The 19,545-nt window shown below is 42.8% G+C and overlaps 8 protein-coding genes across 8 annotated transcripts in view; 3 read left to right on the top strand and 5 right to left on the bottom strand.

Moving 5' to 3' along the window:
• Window positions 1-51: 51 nt before the first annotated feature.
• Window positions 52-546, bottom strand: C922_00555 (30S ribosomal protein S19; the record flags this gene model as incomplete). The annotated part of the gene is made up of 1 exon (XM_008816171.1): window positions 52-546. One exon carries the CDS (start codon window positions 544-546, stop codon window positions 52-54), a length of 495 nt encoding a protein of 164 aa, XP_008814393.1.
• Window positions 547-2,668: 2,122 nt separating this feature from the next.
• Window positions 2,669-3,151, top strand: C922_00554 (hypothetical protein; the record flags this gene model as incomplete). The annotated part of the gene is made up of 1 exon (XM_008816170.1): window positions 2,669-3,151. The coding sequence occupies one exon, from the start codon at window positions 2,669-2,671 to the stop codon at window positions 3,149-3,151; it is 483 nt and encodes a 160-aa protein (XP_008814392.1).
• A 613-nt stretch (window positions 3,152-3,764) lies between these two features.
• On the bottom strand, window positions 3,765-6,387 carry C922_00553 (hypothetical protein; the record flags this gene model as incomplete). The annotated part of the gene is made up of 7 exons (XM_008816169.1): window positions 3,765-3,848; window positions 3,959-4,020; window positions 4,178-4,298; window positions 4,440-4,515; window positions 4,636-4,677; window positions 4,800-4,931; window positions 5,153-6,387. The coding sequence occupies 7 exons, from the start codon at window positions 6,385-6,387 to the stop codon at window positions 3,765-3,767; spliced, it is 1,752 nt and encodes a 583-aa protein (XP_008814391.1).
• Window positions 6,388-7,249: 862 nt separating this feature from the next.
• Window positions 7,250-7,519, top strand: C922_00552 (hypothetical protein; the record flags this gene model as incomplete). The annotated part of the gene is made up of 1 exon (XM_008816168.1): window positions 7,250-7,519. The coding sequence occupies one exon, from the start codon at window positions 7,250-7,252 to the stop codon at window positions 7,517-7,519; it is 270 nt and encodes an 89-aa protein (XP_008814390.1).
• A 1,103-nt stretch (window positions 7,520-8,622) lies between these two features.
• C922_00551 (hypothetical protein) lies at window positions 8,623-9,236 on the bottom strand (the record flags this gene model as incomplete). Its single annotated transcript, XM_008816167.1, has 2 exons — window positions 8,623-9,026; window positions 9,077-9,236. The coding sequence occupies 2 exons, from the start codon at window positions 9,234-9,236 to the stop codon at window positions 8,623-8,625; spliced, it is 564 nt and encodes a 187-aa protein (XP_008814389.1).
• A 1,774-nt stretch (window positions 9,237-11,010) lies between these two features.
• Window positions 11,011-12,687, top strand: C922_00550 (hypothetical protein; the record flags this gene model as incomplete). The annotated part of the gene is made up of 5 exons (XM_008816166.1): window positions 11,011-11,025; window positions 11,217-11,267; window positions 11,476-11,550; window positions 11,708-11,780; window positions 12,026-12,687. 5 exons carry the CDS (start codon window positions 11,011-11,013, stop codon window positions 12,685-12,687), a joined length of 876 nt encoding a protein of 291 aa, XP_008814388.1.
• Window positions 12,688-14,388: 1,701 nt separating this feature from the next.
• On the bottom strand, window positions 14,389-19,476 carry C922_00549 (hypothetical protein; the record flags this gene model as incomplete). The annotated part of the gene is made up of 1 exon (XM_008816165.1): window positions 14,389-19,476. One exon carries the CDS (start codon window positions 19,474-19,476, stop codon window positions 14,389-14,391), a length of 5,088 nt encoding a protein of 1,695 aa, XP_008814387.1.
• A 29-nt stretch (window positions 19,477-19,505) lies between these two features.
• The window catches only part of C922_00548 (hypothetical protein), a gene marked incomplete at both ends in the record, with an annotated part of 1,832 nt that continues 1,792 nt past the window's right edge, over window positions 19,506-19,545 (bottom strand). Inside the window, one exon of the mRNA XM_008816164.1 lies at window positions 19,506-19,537. Coding sequence (XP_008814386.1) covers window positions 19,506-19,537 — 32 coding nt within the window. The remainder of the gene's footprint in view (window positions 19,538-19,545) is intronic.

Raw genomic sequence — 19,545 nt, 5'->3', positions numbered from 1 at the left:
ATACGTGAACGCAGCATGCATATGTGTTCTTCTCCTCCGGTGCCATGGCGCTCACTTGAGCGGGATGAAACGGGACGAGTGCGTCGCGCCGATACCGGGTTTTCCATGTCTCGTGTGCTTGTACGTAATGGAAAATTCACCCAAATAGTAGCCAATCATTTCTGGCTTTATTTCCACATTGTTGTACTGTTTGCCATTATGCACAGCGACAATTGAGCCAACCATCTCGGGAATGATAGTCATGTTCCTTAAGTGAGTTGGTATAGCTCTTGGTTTTTCTCCAACCTCACATTCTTTTTTTGCTTTTCTGAGTTTTTTCAAAAGAGACTTTTCTTTCTTACTTATTCCTCTTTTGAATTTTCTTCTCTGCCTTGCTCGAAAAAGTTTAATCAGTTCATCCTGACTCAAGTCCAGTAGCTTATCGAGCTCCACACCTCTGTAGTGGAACGTTCGGAATGTTCTTTTCTTGGGTTTGTTTGCGTCTTCCTGTAAAAGGAGGGGTGTGTGCGGTGGGGGAGGATAATCATGGATGCGCAAGTGAACCATGTGGAACTATTCGCTAGAACTCTCCGTTTGATATTCACTGGAGTACGCCGACAGGGCAGAACAAACTGGAGGGTTGTTCTCCTTCAGCCTCTTCATCCCCTTAGGCCGGTTGGAACGACAAAAAATGGGAAACAGGAGAGGTCCGTTACTCCTCCGTAAGAAAATGGCGAGTCAATTTACGAGTGGCTTTCTCTTCTCATTTCGAGCAAAGCCATGCATCGCATCCCATTCATACGTATGCTTTCGCCAAAGGAGCCGGTTACTCAAAATTTTCTACGCCTACTGCGGCACAAAAAAGTTTTGATGTAAATGTGCCCAGCCATTCGGGCATACATTCCCGTTTCAGTGAAAAAACGGAAATGCGAGTGGGTCAGTGGGACATATGCATAAAGTATGAAAATGCTTACCATGTTGTTAGGGGAGAGGTTTAAAGCAAGGAACTTTTTAATAAATCCGTAGAGGTGAAATGCAGTTTAAATAGAAGAGGCTCCTTCACAAAGGCTTTTTTTTCCCTTTGTTTCTTCCTTCCTTTTGTGCTTAACCTTTAGCGTAAATTTTACTGAGATGGTAACAGTTCAATTCGTGCTGAAAAATTGTCACGTAAAAATTTTTTACTTATATTGATTCTTAAAAAGTGGTCAAAAAAAAAAAATAGAATAAAATAAAATAACTCGCAAGCGTTTGTCGTATTGCAATTTGTGTAATTACATTTTTTTATTTTTCGTTGCCGTAGAGGAATGCGCAATTTATGCTATGCTATATATGTACGTATATGTATATATATTTATATGATATACCTTTTTTCATGGACCCCGTCGTATTGACACAACGCATATGATATGTATAAGTAACACTTTTTCCCTTCCTGCTTCTGTGCCATTTTCTCGCCTCGCTTTAGCAACAGCGGCCATTTATCATCGACCAAATGGTATCTTTTTTCCGTCAGCAGGGAGTGGAGCTCTCTTCCCCTGCACGGGTTGAATGCACTTTAAGCTCTTTTTCAGAGGGGGGTTTTCAAAGCTAACGCGAAGCGGTGAGAAACCACCAACACAAAATGGGAAAGATGGAAGTATCGTCGCCGTCACCACCCACCTGGGGGTAGTGCATACCAAGAATAGCGGCAAAAAAGCGTTGTTTTATACTTTACATCAACGACGCGCATAACTGATAAAAATGCATGGGACGACATGGTATAAAAAAAAAAGTGTATAATACCATTTTGCGTATAAAAAATATACGTATATATTATTTCCATATGGTAAGCCTTCCCCCGCTTCATTTGTCGCCGATGTGATGTGATAAAATTCTCCTCGTCATTTTATTTAACCACATATGCGTATTTTTCCCGCGATGCTGACTATTTTTTAAACGTATATACTTATCTGCACCACAGGGGGGAGATATCCCCAGGAAAATAACTACAACCATCCGAAAGTTTCTTCATTTTTGCAGCGCAACAACACGTTTGTTATGTACCTTCCTCAGAATAGCGTGAAGAAAAAATTCCTAGAAAAAGTTAAAGCAGAAGAGGGGAGAAAAAAATTAGGCATATTTCCCATACCGATGAATAAAAAAAAATATATAAAAAAAACAAAAAGTAAGCTATCCATAAAAGCTACAACTTAATTGAAACATCTGATCATCTTTAAGTGAAGGCAACAGAAAATTGCAAATTTAAATTCCCACGATGCGGATTTAAGTATCTTTTTCTGCTTTCCCCCCCTTTATGCCTTCTTTATTCCTGCCATTTAGGCGAAGTTTACGTTAAGCTTATATATTATATACCCGTGTGGTGAAAGAGAAGGGCCTTAATAGACCAAATTTTTATGTAGTTTGTTAAGAAGGGAAAAAAAAAAAAGAACGAAATGAATCTCCATTTGGTATGAGAATGCCATGTGAAATGGAAAAGACTGATCGACTTCTCCCTAACATTGTCACAACACCCAAAGGAGATTCACAAAAGTGTCGTTTTCTTTTTTTTCCCCCCAATTTGATACATACAAAAGTACACCAAAAATAATATGCCTTTCTTTGGCATACAAATTAAGAACGAAAGACACCTCGGCTGAAGACCCCATTTTATCCCTATACAAAAAAGTCAAGTCAGCAAATACCCCCCACAATGAAGACAAGCATTTTGGAAAAAACAGAAAAAAAGAATGACGAAGCAAAGGATATGACGCAATGGGGGGAAAATGGTGAAGAAAAAGAAAATATGGTTTCACTCAGAGGATTTAATCTGTCTTATAGAGAAAAATTGGAGAACTTAAAGACAATTAAAAATATTGACAATAGCAAAAAAATTATAAAACTCGTTTTGGAGGATGTCGATTTGGATCCAAAAGTGATTATGCAGCATGTGGTCAACATGTTAAAAGAAAAAACGACGTTATACACAATCGTCGAGATAAACAAGGAGAAGTACAAGGTGAAATATAGCGAAGTGACCCCCGATGATTATATTTTATTTCCAGAAAATGTCCGCAATATTGCCAATTGCAAATATGCGTACATTGGTATTTTGAAAGTTGCTAAGTATACAAAGAGATGCACGTTTAATGAAAAATCTTTCCAGGCGTGGCAGAACATCCCGATGGATTTCTGAGTGCTGCTGGCTACACATACATGGGTAAGTGTACCTCGTCTTTTTTTTTTTTTTTTTTTTTGTATTTGCCGCGCATTGTACAGATATGCGCAGTGACCGCGTTGCAGTTACTGTCATATGGGCAGCTCGCACGATGCATCCTCCCTTTTTTTGTTTCAACCCCCGGTTTACGGTACCTTTCGGGTTGTTATTTCGTTCTCCGAACGTTACGTATATTATGCTACATAGTGTGCATTTTTCTCTTTCCCTGCACCACCATCCCAAAGTGTCACTTTTTTAAAATGTGCATTCGTCATTTTGTAAAGAAAAAAAAAAACGTGAATATGTTTTGGTAATTTGTATGTCCCACCAGACAGACCTAGGTGGGCACATTTGGTATACCGCATGTACCACATCATTTCATAAAATTAGAAAAAACATTTCATTGAAAAAGAAATTGACTAAGCGATGGTGATCCGTAAAGCGCATCAGTTCGTTGCTCATTCCGCTTTTTAAAGAATTACGCACTTGGGCATGTCACGTGAGAAAGGGCAACAACAAAGAAAAGAAAACAAAAGAAATGCTTTATTTTTTGAACAAAAAAGAAGGGTGGCTCTCCTCCCCAGTTCAGTACTTAATCAATGACGTACGAGTCAGGTAGGTAGAGCACATAGTTGTCATCACTGAGGTTTTCTTCGTCTTCCTTATTAGCGTTATCCTGATGGGAATGAAAAAAGAAAAAAAAAAACACATCATTGCGTCGATATTGAAATTATTTTATGGCTGAAGGCCACTGATATGAAAATACAAAAGCAACAATCTCATTACGTCGGATAGTGGGAACTTCACGTCTATTTGGAAGCCATCTTCCAGTCCCAGTTCCACATTGTCTGTTATGGGAGGGAAAGAAGGGGTATAGAGGCAGGCACAGCAAAACATGTGTGACATAAGGGGTGAGTGGCTTTTCACCGCAACGCAAAAGGCACGTGCACGTAAACATGCCTCCACCGCTGCGCGAAAACACAGGTTCCCTTTTGTCAAAATTACCAAATGTAAGGCCCTTATCGCATAAATCTCCGTCGAAATACATTTTGATGTTTTCTATTTTGTCCTTGGGTAGCTTGAACGAGTGACCCAGGTGTGTGGCCAAATCGCCGAAGGTTTTGTTCTGCGTGGGGTAAACGAGAGGGGGGGGACATCATCCGCGCAGACGATGATAGGAAAATATATGCTACATATACACTGCGCGTAGAGTACATAGATACATGTGCGTATGAGCGTGTGCGCACATGTGCCGTCTTGTGGGTACCTTGTTGATTAGAACATTGTCGAGGCTCTTGTTTTTTATTTCCTTCCCATCAGTTCCGATGATCTTTACTTTTAGCCTGCGCAGAAGGAGGAGTTCACGATTGAGCGGGTACGAAGTTGAGGGGGTATGCAGTTGAGCGCCATAAGGGTGGGCGCTTTGTCGTTCTGTCGCCTTTCCGCTTGTAACTTTTCCTTACCTTATCTTCTCCGTTTTGCATAACTTCTGGAAGGTAAAATTCCTGCAAGGGTGATGACAACAAAAAGAAGGGGGTGAAGGCCCACTGTAACAGGAGTGTACAGCGGGTAGGAACGCATAGACAAAGAGAAAAAAAAATGTGTGTGCTGTCTCTCTTTGTGTTACTTTTCCCGTTTTAGGAACTCCCTATTTTTGTTAAGAATGTTGTTGAAGTGGTCAGAATGGTTGAACTTCCTTTTGTCTTCTTTTTGGGAGCTGGAGATTTTTCCAAGCTGATGTATAATTTTGTCTATTGCGCTGAGAAATGAGGAGGTACGTGAGGGTATAAAAATATTGGCTTTCCCCGGGATGCCATAAACTCTGATGAGCAAACTCTCCATCAGCATCGTTCATTGGGGAAGTTACATTTTTTTTTGGTTCCCATCTTTACATATACAGGAGGGTAGCATTTATTTGCGAGTGACTTTCATGTAGCTCCTTTGTTTTTTTTCTCTCTCTCTTTTTTATGATGCACTTACTAGTTTATCTCATCAGACTCGAAGTGCTTTCTCTTCAACACGTCGTTTCTGTGCATTTCCACGAGCTGATTTCCTTTCTTCTTCGTTTCATTCTTAACGGATGGAAGTAACTTGCACTGTTTGTAACTGAATAGTGTGGCATCTAATTCATACTTATTTTCATCAAGAGGGCTGTAATTCTTTTTCTGTGTAATTCTGCAAATTTTTTTTAAATTATACATTTTTTTTTTTCCATTTATGGTGTTTATAAAAACGGGGTAGGCATTCCTTTGGTCCTTTTCAGCAAACTTGAAGTATATGTAGTTGTAGAAGGGGGATTCATTTGCGGCATCACGCTCGATCTGATTGTTGTGTTTTTCTTCCTGCTTCTTCTGGTTACACTGTTGAGTATCCTTCTTCTTGTCCTTCTTCTTATCCTCCTCCCCTGCCGCTTTCCCCACGCGACGCTTTCTCAACCGTTTGTCCTCCTTCAACAAATTGGAGTAATAGAACAGATCGTCATAGTCGTCACTGTACCAGCTGAACGAACTGGACGAGCAGTCACTGCAGGGATACAATTTGTGGTTAACAAATGCATTATCATGATATTTATGCCTTACGTACGCTTTCCTGTTGCTTCTTATCCGTTTAGCCCTCTCACTTTTTACAAAACTGTGTAGCGAAACCACGCTCGAGCTTGAGCAGGAGAGTTCGCTTAAGTCGTCCCCTCCCTGGTGGGTCCCATGCGATTGCGCACCTGTCATCCCATTCTTCCGATCACTAGCCAAATTATAATTAGTGAACATTTTGCAAAATCTATCATTGTTTATAATTATCGCATTGCCTTCCGCGGTGTACCCTACAATGGCTTTCTTCTTCATTTTATACAGACTGGATTTGTTTTTTTCGTATTCTTCGAAAAAGTTGTCCCTTCCTGTCGCGGTCCTATGGTAGCGCTGCTCAGTCGGGCGCTTTTCCCCAGTGAGGCGATCGTCCCCCTTTTCAGCGTGTCCCCTTTTTGCTTCGTCCACCTGGATCAAATTTTTATAAAACGCAATTTTGTCCTCAATGCAGGTCAGTATCTTGTTGTAGTTTTTGTAAACCTCGCTGGGTTCTCCCCCTGGTTGGTTCCTACCTCCTGTTTCACCTTTGCACTCCTTTCCTGTACCTTTAAATTTGCTCCTAATATATTCCCTGGACATTTCAAGTTCTGACAAAACAAGCCCCACCAGGTCTTTCTCCGTCTCGTCCTCCATTTTGTTTTTTTTTTAAATTTCCTTGCGACGTTTGCATGTGGACATTACACATGTGTGGTCGCGTTCGCCTGTTTGTTTAAACGCTTATATTTGTTCTGCCCTTATGTTGCATATTTTTTTTCTGTTTTTCCCTTTTTCTGTTTTTCTGATTTTCTCTTTTGTTTTTTTTTTTTTTGCTGCCGCGCAAGCAACGAATATCTAATTTCCGCGAATTTCAAAAGTTCCGTTCCGCTGAGCATCAGAATTCTTTCGGAAACCCCCATTGGGAATATTTCGCTTCTGTACCATTCTTTTGTTGATGAGTTTATTTAGGTGAATTCCCAAGGGGTGATTGGAAATAGGAGGTACTCACAATTTGGAAAAAAAAAAAAAAAGCAAGAAAGAAAAATAATTGAGAAGGAAGGGCCATATCTATTTTCAAGCAGAAGGAACAAATGGGGAAGCAAACAAGAGTTAAAGAATCCACCAAGAGTGACACATCTCTTTTTCGCGTTTTATGCACCTGAATAAGTTACTTCCGTATGAATGAGTGTACAGATGCCGGGACTTGTGTAAACACCTCGAGCTGTGGTAATACGACTGAATAAGCGCGCACGAGAAGGCGCAACTGGGCGCATTTGCAAAAAAGGGGGGGTCCTTTAAAGGCTGAAAATGCCCATGATGTTATGCCCATGGTGGTGTGAAAATATGAACATACAAATGTACGACTGTGTGAATGTACAACCGTGTGCATGATCCATTTGTTATTCCGTTTTGACGCGGCACAGAAGGAGCACATTGCGGAAGGAGTATAGCGCCCAAGAGATAACCCCCTAATAGCTTGCACCACCACTCCCTTTGGTCACTTTCTTTTTGCAGAAGAATGGGTTTTTTCTACAGCGGGTTTCACAAGCCTAGTGGCAAGAACATTAAAGAGAGGCGAGCTCAGATATTTTACGTTTTGGGACTGTTCGTGCTACCCAGCATCGTGACTTACGCAGGGAGCAACTACCACGTGCTGAATTTTTTCATTGATACCTTTAAGCCGATTGAAGTGCCCAGGGAAGTGGACTTCCAGATCATTAAAAAGATATACCATGATAAGAAGCCCACGTCCAAGAGCGCGGATTATGACGAAAATACGAACGTGTAGGGAGTCAGCGGTGAGAGAAGAAAGTGGAAGGGCGACCGGAAGCAGAAGTTGAACTGCAAATTCCAAACTCAATTGCTACTGGGGATAACCCCCTCCCCCGGCTCCCATCCCCAAAAGAAGGCCGTCTCGACGGAAGTCTTTCTGATTGCCCCTACTCCAAGTAACCAAATGAGCAGCTAAACGGGCAGACAATCGAGTTGTGTCCACCGCCTTGCACATCGTTGTGTTTTTTTTCGTTCATCGCATGAATGTGTGTGCTAAAAAAAAGGAAAAGACGTGATGCTCCCCAGCAGTCGTCACCACGTGAATTCCTCCACAACAGAAATGGGAGAATACATGCAGCGTAAAATGGGAGTATAGTCGACATATACGGAGACTAGCGTGACAGTAGCAGGACGTTGCCCATCTACAGATCAATCTGCAATGTAACTGTTCCACCTCCCTGTTGAGGCCATACGTACTTTGCTCCTTTTATTTGCATTGTGATTACTGCCGGGTGAGGGGAGTTAAAAATGCATATAACTCCTCCATCCAGGGTATGAACATGTTATAATTTCAGCCAGACAGAAGCGCATACACAGGTGAATCCATGCATACCTAGGTGTATGGCCAACTTAAAAGGGGGAAAAAAAAATGCATTGATAAGATGGAATTAAAAATTGCCAAAATTAAAAAATAGCTTAAAACTATTTTAGTTGCTGCATGAAGGAAGGTTGCGCAAAAAAAAGAAAAAGGAAAAAATCCATGAATGTACGGATAACATATGAGCGGATAAGTGAACGGACAGTTGCATGAAGGAATTAGCAATTTATTGAGTAACTGATTGAGTAACTGATTAACTAATTGAGTAACTGATTGAATAATTGATTGAGTAATTGATTGAGTAACTGATTGAATAATTGATTGAGTAATTGATTGAGTAACGGCTTCGATAAACAGGAAAAGAGAAAAAAGGAAAGAAAAAAAAAACAAGTTGGCACTACAGGGCATCGTTCGCGTTAAACATATTAAAAATGGAGTTGCTAAACATTTGCGCTAGCAAAAAAAAAAAAAAAAACTAGCATGTATATGTATTCATATATGTCCCCCCTTTTTATGTGTGCCTATGTCTTGTAGCATATTTTTTTTTGTGTGCATTTTCGAGCAGGTTGTATTCGCGTAGATGGCGCTCTCTCTCGTTTGCTTGCCTTCTTCCTCTCTCTTCTTTTTCCAATGGACTTGTTGGTTTTCTCCCCAGTTGCGTTATTATCCCTCATTTTGTTCTGTTTAATGTGCCCATTGGTGTCCTCAAGTGTGGCAGTTGTGGTATCGTTCGTTGCGGTGGTGGCATTACTATTTGGCACAGCCGTTAAGAAAATGCTTTTATTTGAAGATGCCATGTCGGGGGATCGATTGAGTGATGGCATAAAGCCACTTCCATTGAAGATTCCACCTTTACCTTCATTTGTATTTTCACTATGTTTGGTGTCCTCTGTTGAATTTGTGGCATCAGCTTCAAGATTTGTATCTGTATTAATGAAGGAGTTATTGTCATTTTTTTTTTTTTTTTTTTTTCACTATCGGTTAGGTTATCACAATCGGTTTCACTACCATTGTTCATAACATTTCCGTTTGTCTTACCATCGTCGTTGCTCCTCTTTTGCATACAGCAAGCACATTCTGTTGCCTCCTCCGTGTTAACCACTAGGCAGGAATTACACCTCCATGTTTTGTCCATTTTCTTTTTGGAAGTGTGTCAATCGGAAAAACATGTAAAATATAACGCGGGAGAGGGACGTACAATCAGGGTAGGAACAGAAGACCGGCGAAAAAAGGAGTTGTAAAAAATGGGGAAAATGTGTTGCTGAAAAAATCTCTATCCAGGGTGAGATGAAACGGTAAATATTTTTCCCCTTTTCGATACTTTTCGTGTTTTTCGTGTTATTGAAGTTTTCCTTCCCTTTTCCTGACCTCTGTTGCTTAAAAGGGCGGTAAATATGCTTTAACTGCGTAAAAGGTTTTTGCGTAGGGATAAATAATTGCATATCAAATGGTGCTTTTTTTTTCCCCCCTTCCTGTATGTGAAAAAAACAAAAACGGCTTCAATTGTAAAAAGAGCTTTTTCTAGAGTTGTTTTTAACTTTATAATCTTTTTCTTTTCTTTTTTTCCCTCTTTGTGGTAGGTATCAAAATAGGGAATTTTCTCTTGCTTCTTTCTTTTTTTTTTCTTTTATTCCGTCGAGTTGTATACCCTTCTGCTTCCCCTCACTCTCAGGGTTATTTTTGTTTTAAGCACAGGCTTGACTTGATCTTAGGCGTTACTTAGTTTTTGCTGTAACACCTTCACGCCTCTTCGGTGTAAAGCCCCTTTTCACACCACTTTAGCATAATCCTTTTCTCAGCTTATACGTAACATTTAATTAAGGCAAATTTTTACATAATTTTTCCCCCCTCCTTTTTGATATGAACATATGGGAAGTTATCAACAATGCGGTATATTTACCATTTTACAAGAAGAAAAAAAAAAATATATATATCATCAGAAATTAATGTCATAACGTTATGACATTGACGGAAGGACTTTTTTTTTTTTTTTTTTTTGCTACACCCCTACATCCTATTCGATGTATATAAAAATGAAATAACCTCCTTGTTGAAGAATTTCCATGAACTTTAAATTTCTCATTAAACAATTGCGCCAATTGGTTCGCTTTGGGTTGGCTATAAGAAGCGGGAGAAGGGCATATTTTTTCTTTTTTCTTTTCCTTTTCTCACTCTGTATTCCGCTTGTGTAAAGTCCGACGTGGCGTGTGTCATCTATTCGTCATACGGATGAAACGTATGCAAGTGCCCCCAACTCGTGTACCTACTTTGATTTCTAATGGGGTGAACCCTTTTTCTAAGGGGCTATAAGGTGAACGGGCGAGTCGATTTTTCGAGTCTCGTCGAGTCTGGATGTGCTGGTTTATTCCCACCGACGTCAGGTAAAACTGCGTGCAAGGCAAGTGAACAATCGAAGTCTTAAAATATGAAGTTTTTCAAAATTGCCAAATTGTGAAAAATCCCGTTCTTTTCCGCATTCCTCACTCGGTGCTCCTGAGTGTGTACTCTGCAGTGAGGACCCCCCAGTGATTGCTTCTCACCTCAGACGTAAGCACAAAGACGCAGAAATAATCTTCACCAATTTTGAACGTTGCATGTGCAGGGGAGGAACCCCCCGTTTCGAATGCCCTTTTCATTTTGCATTTACCTCCGTAAGAGAGGAAACAATCCATCCGTTGCACCTCCGCTGCGCTCAGATCTGCATTTAAGGGACGTCCAACGCAGCTGAGCGTCGAACCCAACTGCATGCACGAGCACACCCATGCATGCGAAGGGAAAAGAGGCGACCACGTGGATTCGCGCGAAGTAGCACGGATAATACGGGCATACACGAGTTCGCACATATGTATGCACGTTTGTGTGTCACCCATTCGTCCGCCTAATTCACCCCCCCATCCCCCACCACACCAATGGATTACTCGGAGGTATGAGCACACAAAGGCGAAGAAGTAACTCACCCCCGAGGGTGTCCACGTGAAAAAGTAGCACTTGCAGATTTGATCACTTGGGCATTTGCCAAATTGCACATTTGGACATTTACACATTTGAAGATTCACTTGTATGTAGGTGTTTTCCCAACTTTAAATTCACATTTTCTCCTTTTTCCCCCTTCAAGGTAGACGAAGATGACGAGGATTTATACGAAGGGTTAGAGGCCGACAATTTGGTAAGACCATCGAGCGCGGGTCGTGCATGGATGTGCGCGCACGAGCAGAGGATAATGTTTGTGCGTGTTACCACATTAGGCCTCCTCGAATGATGTGACAAAGCGGGAAGGATGCAATTTACTTCGAGAAACCACGTTTTATTTCATTTTGCGTCGCTTCGCTTTTTTTTTCACGCGGTTACATTTTCCTTCCCCCCCGAACGAACAGCTGCAGGGATCATACGAAAAAAGAATCGAGGAAAAAAAAAAGGAAGTCGAAAGGGCGCCCGTCAAGCCGAAAGAGGTGGGGCATTTAAGATGAGCCCAAATTAGGGCCCCCAAAAAAGGAGCATTTTTCCTCCGCACAGGAATCAACCGGTGGAGGGGATAAAGGATTTCCTATTTAATCATCCCCCTTGTTTGATCATTCCTCCTACTTCTTCCCTTTTCCCGCTTCGTAGCAATTTTTTGAAAAATCGAGAAAAAATTTATACAAAAGATTATGCGGCGCCAAGGTGGTCTACACCAAAAAGGGTACTTATACAATTTTTTAAAAACGGCAGGATAGAATGTGCGCACGAAGGGGGGGGAACTCCATGGGGAATATCCATGTGTCGATCGTAGTGCCTCTGCTCCTCCCCCCCTGCATGCACGGCAACGATGAAGAGGCAGGCGCAAAATGGTCTCGACGGTTGCTGCTTCATTGGTTACGTTTGAAGCGATCGATTTGATTTGACACTCCTCCCACGTATAATCCCCACACGCACCATTTCGTACAGAACCCTGCTTATTCCTCGGCCCCCCCCAATCGAGCGAAGACGCACAGGAGCAGCACCACAAAGTCGAGTTTTTATTACTAGTCAATTTGTTGTACTTTATAAATGATGTGGTGATAAAAAATTTTTGCGACAAAATCGGGAAAGTGAAAAGAGTAGTAATCTTGGAAGATGAGAAGCACGGGAAATCCCTAGGGATCTGTTTGGTAGAATTTTACAGCATTGATTCGTCACAAAATTATGTAGCTTATTTGAGAGAGAAACTCAAAGCAGATGTGCGGAGGGTAAGTGTGGACGTAGAGGAACAAATAAAAGCTGATGAGCTTTACAACTATGGAGGGTATATAAATAGCCACACAGTAGAATTAATAAAGAGGGATAACTTGGATGTTTTGCAGTGCACGGAAAATATCCATGACGCTTTAAGTAAATCACTAAACTTGAATAAGCACCCGATTTTTAGCTGGTTTAATACCAGCATGAAAGATATCCTCAGTACATACGTTAAGTCTGAATTAAGAAAAAAAAAAAAAAACGCTATCATAAATAATGATTACATGGATCGGAAAAACGAAAGCGACTCCGATTCTGGAAGTGATATATCCGCGCACATCATAGATTATGTTTCGAAAAAGAATAAGTTCCTTTCGCACCGTAAGTCATAGGGGGGGTGTATACATCGCGGAGAGACGCGTCTGCATTTTTTTTTTTTTCTGTCATCATGTGTGAGAACAAAAGAACAAGAAAAAAAGGGAAAAAAAAACAGCGAAACAACACCTGCTATAAGCGTATACATACAAACACCTCATTCGTTCCTGCGCGCGTTGGGTATACCCCCTCCCACCACGTGGCTACTCTTCTTTCAAATCGTACGTGCCTTGTTGCCTGCTCCCCAAACAAAGCACATCAAAAGTGCGTTCCCAAAAATGGCCCAACTTTTCTATTTTTTTTTTCTTTTTAACATTTTGAATAAATTTATTTCTCCTTCGAGATATAAAAAAACGATACATACTAAGTTGAAAAGTTAAAAAGCGAGAAAAAATTAAAAAAGAAAAAAAATTCACCACAGAAGAAATGTGTGGACGGTTAAAGAAGCGATAATAAGTAATATTTTTGCAAAAAGAAAAAAAAAGGGGAATATACCCATGGGTGGTAAAAGAGTGAATTCAGGTTACGAATGAGAGAATAAATTCGGGAAGGTGCTGGGTCTAGAGCGTGCCTTTGTTGAACGCACGCTGATACATAATGTAAATAAATACATATGCATTGGGGGCCCCGCGCGGAAGGGGAACCACCCAATACTCCTGCACTAGGGTCACAAATCCTAATCACTGCGTGGATAGATGATCCCATTTTTTCCCACGCAACGGATACAAAACATTTGTGTTTAGCTCCGAGTTGCGCTTCTCAATTGAAGTAACCCGATGTGTTTCTCATCACTATGGTTAGTTATTGCTTGTCTTGAGGCTAACCTGGTCGTCACCGCCATATGTCATTTGGTCATTATACACGGCGTCCCTTTGGAACCTTTTCATTTGTTCGATTACTCATGCTGCTTCGAATAATGGGGGGCGGGGGGCATTATGGCTCGGTAGGCCATCCTCTCCATGTTCGGTTGTGTCGTCCGCGTAGCAGCTCATCATCGATGTAAAAGTGAGTCGTCATCGGTTCCGCTCATCTTGCCCATCTCGTCCGTGTCACTTGCCACGATATTCGTAAAATAATATCCGCTCAAACTTCCATTTTAGTGGAGCTCCCTGCCCATGTTCACGCTGCCATTCGGATGGACATTCTCCGTTTGGCGCACACCATTATTCTTCTCCACCGTCTCCTACCACCTGCTCGTTCGAAAGGTAACTCAAATTGACAGCAGATAAGGGGACCATCAACCGAACAACGTATCTTACTACTATATCATTGGACGCATCATTTCTATACCTTGAACGACGCGTGTACCACTGGACAACTCGTCATTTCCAGTTGTGTGTACTGGGTCTCAGGCAAACGTATTCTCATCATGTGAACAGAATTATAGCCATTTGAAAGGGATCACACATGTTTGTTTGTTACTCCTGCACTGCTACTGTGCAGATGGCTTTCCCCAAAAGGTGTCACTCAACTGGAGTGGATTCTGTTGGAACGGGTCTGGTTGTGTCTCTCCCCATCATCGAACTGATTCTGCGATAGGTCGTTCTCCCAAAACACATTGGTGTTATCAAATAAAGCGAAACTGGTCCCATTCGTCGAAAAATTGCCCCCATTTCGTTGCAAAACTAGTCTCATTTGTCGTAAAACTGGTCATATTGCTTCTTAACCGTTAAGGTAAAAAACTGCCCATTCGGAAGGCTTCCGTCAGGGGGGAAAGTTCAAAAATGGTCTCCAGATCCACTAAACGGATTGCTTTGCTCATAGTTGTTCGACGCGATCAGATGATTCCTGAAACATCGTGGATCCTCGATCCCAGTTTGTTCATCCGTGCGGCTAGTGCAGGTGCTACCCCGCAGTTCATCACTGCTCCAATCGGTGTGCTCTCCATTTTGGTTCACTTCGTCTGAGATCCCCGAGACCTCCTGGTTACCGATTCGACCAGTAGAAGCATCATCCCCCTCGCACGTAGCCACCCCGGCAGAGATTCCATCATCCGCATCGTCACGGAAGAACATGGTTTCATTACTATCATGGTAGCTGCTCATGTGATTATGCGATATGTTTTCATTCAACGTGGACGCATCTGTCCGTTCGTGCGCCTCCACGATGGCCTCTTTATACGTCTCCTCGATGGCCTCTTTATACGTCTCCTCGATGGCCTCTTTATACTTCTCCTCGATGGCCTCTTTATACTTCTCCTCGATGGCCTCTTTATACGTGTCCTCGATTGCCTGTTCGTGCGTCTCCTCACTTGCCCGCTCGTACATTTCCTCGTTTATTATTTCCAACTCGGTACCACAATCCCCATGGTCATCATGTTCGTAACTTTGCACAACCAAGGGGTTACCCAAGCCACCTTTTCTGTCTAATTGGTCATAACATCCTATCCTGATCGCGTGGGTCGACGTGTCCATATTAGGGAGTACGTCCGAACATGTTTCACTTTTTTGTCTTTTCAATCTGTCTACATTCGACATACCATCGGATGCACATTCGACACTGTCCTGTTCGTCCTTACTTTTTTTCTCCGGCATGATGATGGTGTCAAATGGGGGATTCGAAGAATGTGTACAATTGGCGTCAGCATCCGATGGGCTGTGAGACTTGCAACTGACTACCAGGTTTCTGTCACAGCCTGCATCTGCCGCCACGTCATCATGTTTGCTATACACTTGAGTGCCATCTTTAAAATTCACGTAGCTACTAGGACTGCTACGGTTACTAGGGCTACCACTATTGCTCATTTCTTCATCAGGTTCAGCACTACTATTCGAAGAAATCAACTTGCCATTGCTGCTTCTTTTCTTAAAACCGTTCCTTTTCTCTTCCTGTATGGTAGGGACGTCGTCATTTCTGTTCTTCACCTTGTGAGAACATTGCACGGTAGACCCACAGCACGGTTCGCCCCCCTCTTCAATTTGAAGCTGTCCCTTATCGTTATCCTTTTCACCATTTGTATCCCCGCTCTTTCCATTTTTACGCATTCCTAGTTTGATCTCGTTGCTATGGTAAATTAGGTTCGTCTCCCTAATGTAGTATTCCTTTAATTGCGTGAACAGCATCATTTTTTCATTTTCGTTTAGATCATTAATTTCATTCAACCTTCTCGTCAGCTCTTCTGTGATTTCTTTGGTTAACTTCAATGCCAATTGGTCACTTGTATCTCCATACATTTCAAGCTTTTTCCTCTTCAGTTTTTCCACCACTAGAATGAGATTCCTCATATGATTCTCTTCGTTGCTGCTGTGTTTCTTTTCCTTTTCTATGTCGACTATTCCTTTCATTTCGATCAGATTTACGTTCATTAAAATGACCTGATTTTCCTTCTCGTGCGTCTCTTGTTGTTGTTTCTTTACGAGATGGTCATGTTTCATTGCACGGTTCATTGTACGCTTCATCACATGCTTCATTGCATGCTTCATTTCGTTCGGGGATTCTCCGTCCGTTTCGGAATCATCACCATGGGGGGTTTCTCCGTCTGCAGTGGCGTCCTCGCCGTCCGTTTGTTGTCCATCCGTGTCGTCAGTGTGGGAATTTCCTCGGTCACTCTCCCCTGGCTTGGCATCTTCTCGTGTTGCATCTTCTCGCCTGTCATCCGCCCCATGGTTAGCTTCTCCACCTTCGTGACACGACTCCCCCGCGAGTACACCATGTCGCGTCGCACCGTTCAGTCCACATCGCCTTGTAACGTCGTCCAAACCAGATGGTGCATGTCTCCCCTCTTCCGTCATCTTATATTCACAAAATGGATCATCACCACTACTGGGGTCTACGCTAATTGTATTCGCCCCGTAGCAATCCTCATTAAATTTGTGCATTTTCTCCGTTCCAGACGCCTCGTGCGGGTTTTCTTCACCATGGTGGGCGCCACTGAAGAGGGAATCTCCATTCTGGTATTCTCCATTCTGGTATTCTCCATTCTGGTATTCTCCATTCGGGTATTCTCCATTCGGGTATTCTCCATTCGGATATTCTCCATTTGCACCTCCCCCGGCATGCACCTGAAAGGACATCACTTGCTCATCCTTGAGTTCATATTTTGTCTTCACACTTTGCCGCTCTTGATGATCTCCCATTTGGTCCTGCTCTTCATCAACACTTTTCGCGGATAATTTCACAGGTAAATACGTCTGCAAATTACAAACCCTCAAATCGCCTGTGCCACTGTCGTTGTTAATGGGCATGCCATTGTTCGTCAGGCCACATGGCCCATCTGGGTACCCGTAGTAGTTCTTCAGGGTAGATTCGTTCCGCGATTTGTTTGGGGCTTGGTTCGTCACACCTTGGTTGTAGAATCCCCCGTTTTGGTCGGCGCAGGTGAGCTCTCCATAGCTGAAGGCCCTCTCGTTGATGAGTTCCTTCTCGTCATCCATATCGCCATCCATCTCGCAATCGACATCACGATCCACGTCACCATTCACATCCCGATCATCATCCCCTTCTCCATCCACATCCTCCTGGTTCTCATTACTCTCGTCGTAATCCTCATTGTTCTCGTCGTTCGATTCGGCCTTGGTTTTTTCCTTCATGACGCTCTTCCTGCACTGACTTCTCTTATTCTCCCCTGGGCCGTGTGGTTTCTTCTGCATGCACTTGACAGCCCTTATCCTGGCAAAAATGGCCATATATTTGGCCTGCGTCTGGCCAAATTTCTTTACAGGAAAGTACTGCCTCTTTTGGTTTCCATTTTGGCTCCAGCTAGCCACCCACCTCCTCCCTGATTTGTCAAAACGGACTCCCTTAATCTTAGGTATGACTAGCATGTTCAGATGATTTAGGGGAGTGTCTGCATTAATGGAGAGCAGGCTATTCAATGTGCTCAGATCGTTTTGGCTATTCTGTGGGTCCATGGCGTTGAAGATGTTACTACTGTCATGTCCATTCTTCATGAGCATGTTGTTCATATCGCACGTTCTAGCAACTGGATCGTTGTCCCTGTTCATGTTACTCACCCCGTTGACATTGGTAAGAGTGGTACCATCTCCATTTTTCGCCGACATGATCGTATTGTACACACTACTGTACCCACGAACAATGGACTTCTTACGGTGATTATTCGCATCCGGCATTAGGTAGTTACTACCATTCATGTTGCTGTAACCTCCGTTCAGATTCATAGGCACTTGTATTTTTTCCTCAGATGGGTAACCCCTCATGCGGTGTATCCACTGGTTGTTGTAGCTGTTATGTGCACCAGGTTGGTGGTTCATATAATCGTAACCGTTTTGGCTGCGCATGATGCTCTTATTCACATTTTCAAAGTAATTCATGTTGTTCCTATACTCCATCACGGCGACCACAGTTGGAGAAGCGGACGCCGCTCCAGCCGCCGCTGGGCCAGAAGCGGTTGAACGGATAGCTTCCTCCGTGGACATCCCATTAGCATTACCCCCATCGTAACTCCTCCCGTTGCTAAGGTCATTACTGAAGTGGTTCCCATTTGAATGCAGAAAGTAGGAGTTTTTCGACGCCTCGTTTCTCATATGGTAAGGGGCCCAATTGCAGGAGTTATTCATTTCCTCGTTAGGGTCATACATATGAGCAGCGCCCGTTCTGCTCATGTAGCTTTTACACTTCTGGTAGCTTACTTCTCTGAGGTGCTCCATGGAATTGGGCATCCCTCCGTTCAGCTTAACATTATTTTCGCCCTTGCATATGACATGCCGATTATCCCCATTAAAACTATGCACAGTTTCGTAACTACCTACATTTCTCATCTGCACGTTATCCACTAATTCGTTTGAGTAACTTTCTGAGTTATTCATCTGAAGGTTGGTGTCGATCTCGCTGCTCATGTCGTTCTTCATTTTTGTATCCACATCCTTAGCGTTGTACATAGCATAACTGGTGTCATTCTCCAATTGTTCTTTCTTGATCCCCCCGTTGTACACACTAACATCATACGACTCGTTCAGATTATATTCTGCTTCTTGATTACACTCAGCCATATCTTCCCCATTTGCTTTTTGCATATCAGAGTAGTTGATCTGTTCATTTTTACAGCTAACATTTTGGAATACCCCTTGTTCAGTGGTTACGTACATGGAGAACTTCTCGCTAGGATTTCTGTTCACGTGCTCCAATTCGCTGCTACTGTTCGTGCTGTTTCCAATTCGGGCACTTGGACCCATTCGGCTATCTTTGCTACCACCCATGTCCGTGTCATCATTGCCATTCACGCCCATCAGAAGATGCACATTTTTCATTTTCATTCGATTCATTCTAGAGTGTACTATATCCCAGTTACAACTAGCGCTACGTGCAAGGTTCGTGTACCCATTGGTGGTGGGTTCTAAGTATGGGTTCTTTCCATTCTCGACAAAATGCTTCATATTTTTTTCCTGCTTTTGCATTACCATATTGTGGCAATTGGAACCTGATCGGGAGTTATCGAAATCGTTCATAGTAGACAGGTTCATAGAATTATTTGAGCTGCTCCTTCTGCTGTAGCTCTTGCCTAAGTTGCAGAACTGGTTGTAACTGAAGGGGTTTAAGCTGTTGGGGTAGAACATCGAATCGACGTGCTCCACGTGCTCATTCTCTGCTGCATCGAACGTGGCGCCCATAATGCGTACGGGGCCCTTGTTGTCCACGTACTTGGGGAAGCCCTCGTCCGGTCCGTACATCAATGCGCGCTCGTCATTTCCGATACCGTGATTAACAGCGCCATTAACGCGGCTGTTCCGGAGGTTATTAACTTCTCCGTCCCCGCCTTCCTCGTGGCCAACATTCTCTTCGTCGTTTTCATCCTCTTCATAATTGATCGGGAACGTGGTATCCTGGCTGACCGTCGAGTTGGTGTTCATCCCCTCGCAGCCGTTCACGCCTACCTTGCTCATGCCTTTGATCTGGTTGCTGCTGGAGTTGCTGGAGTT

The sequence above is a fragment of the Plasmodium inui genome (genome assembly GCF_000524495.1).
Source record: "Plasmodium inui San Antonio 1 unplaced genomic scaffold supercont1.2, whole genome shotgun sequence".
NCBI classification, from domain to species: domain Eukaryota; phylum Apicomplexa; class Aconoidasida; order Haemosporida; family Plasmodiidae; genus Plasmodium; species Plasmodium inui.
The sequence above is the reverse complement of the archived record's forward strand: the minus strand, read 5'-3'. Positions and strand labels throughout refer to the sequence as shown.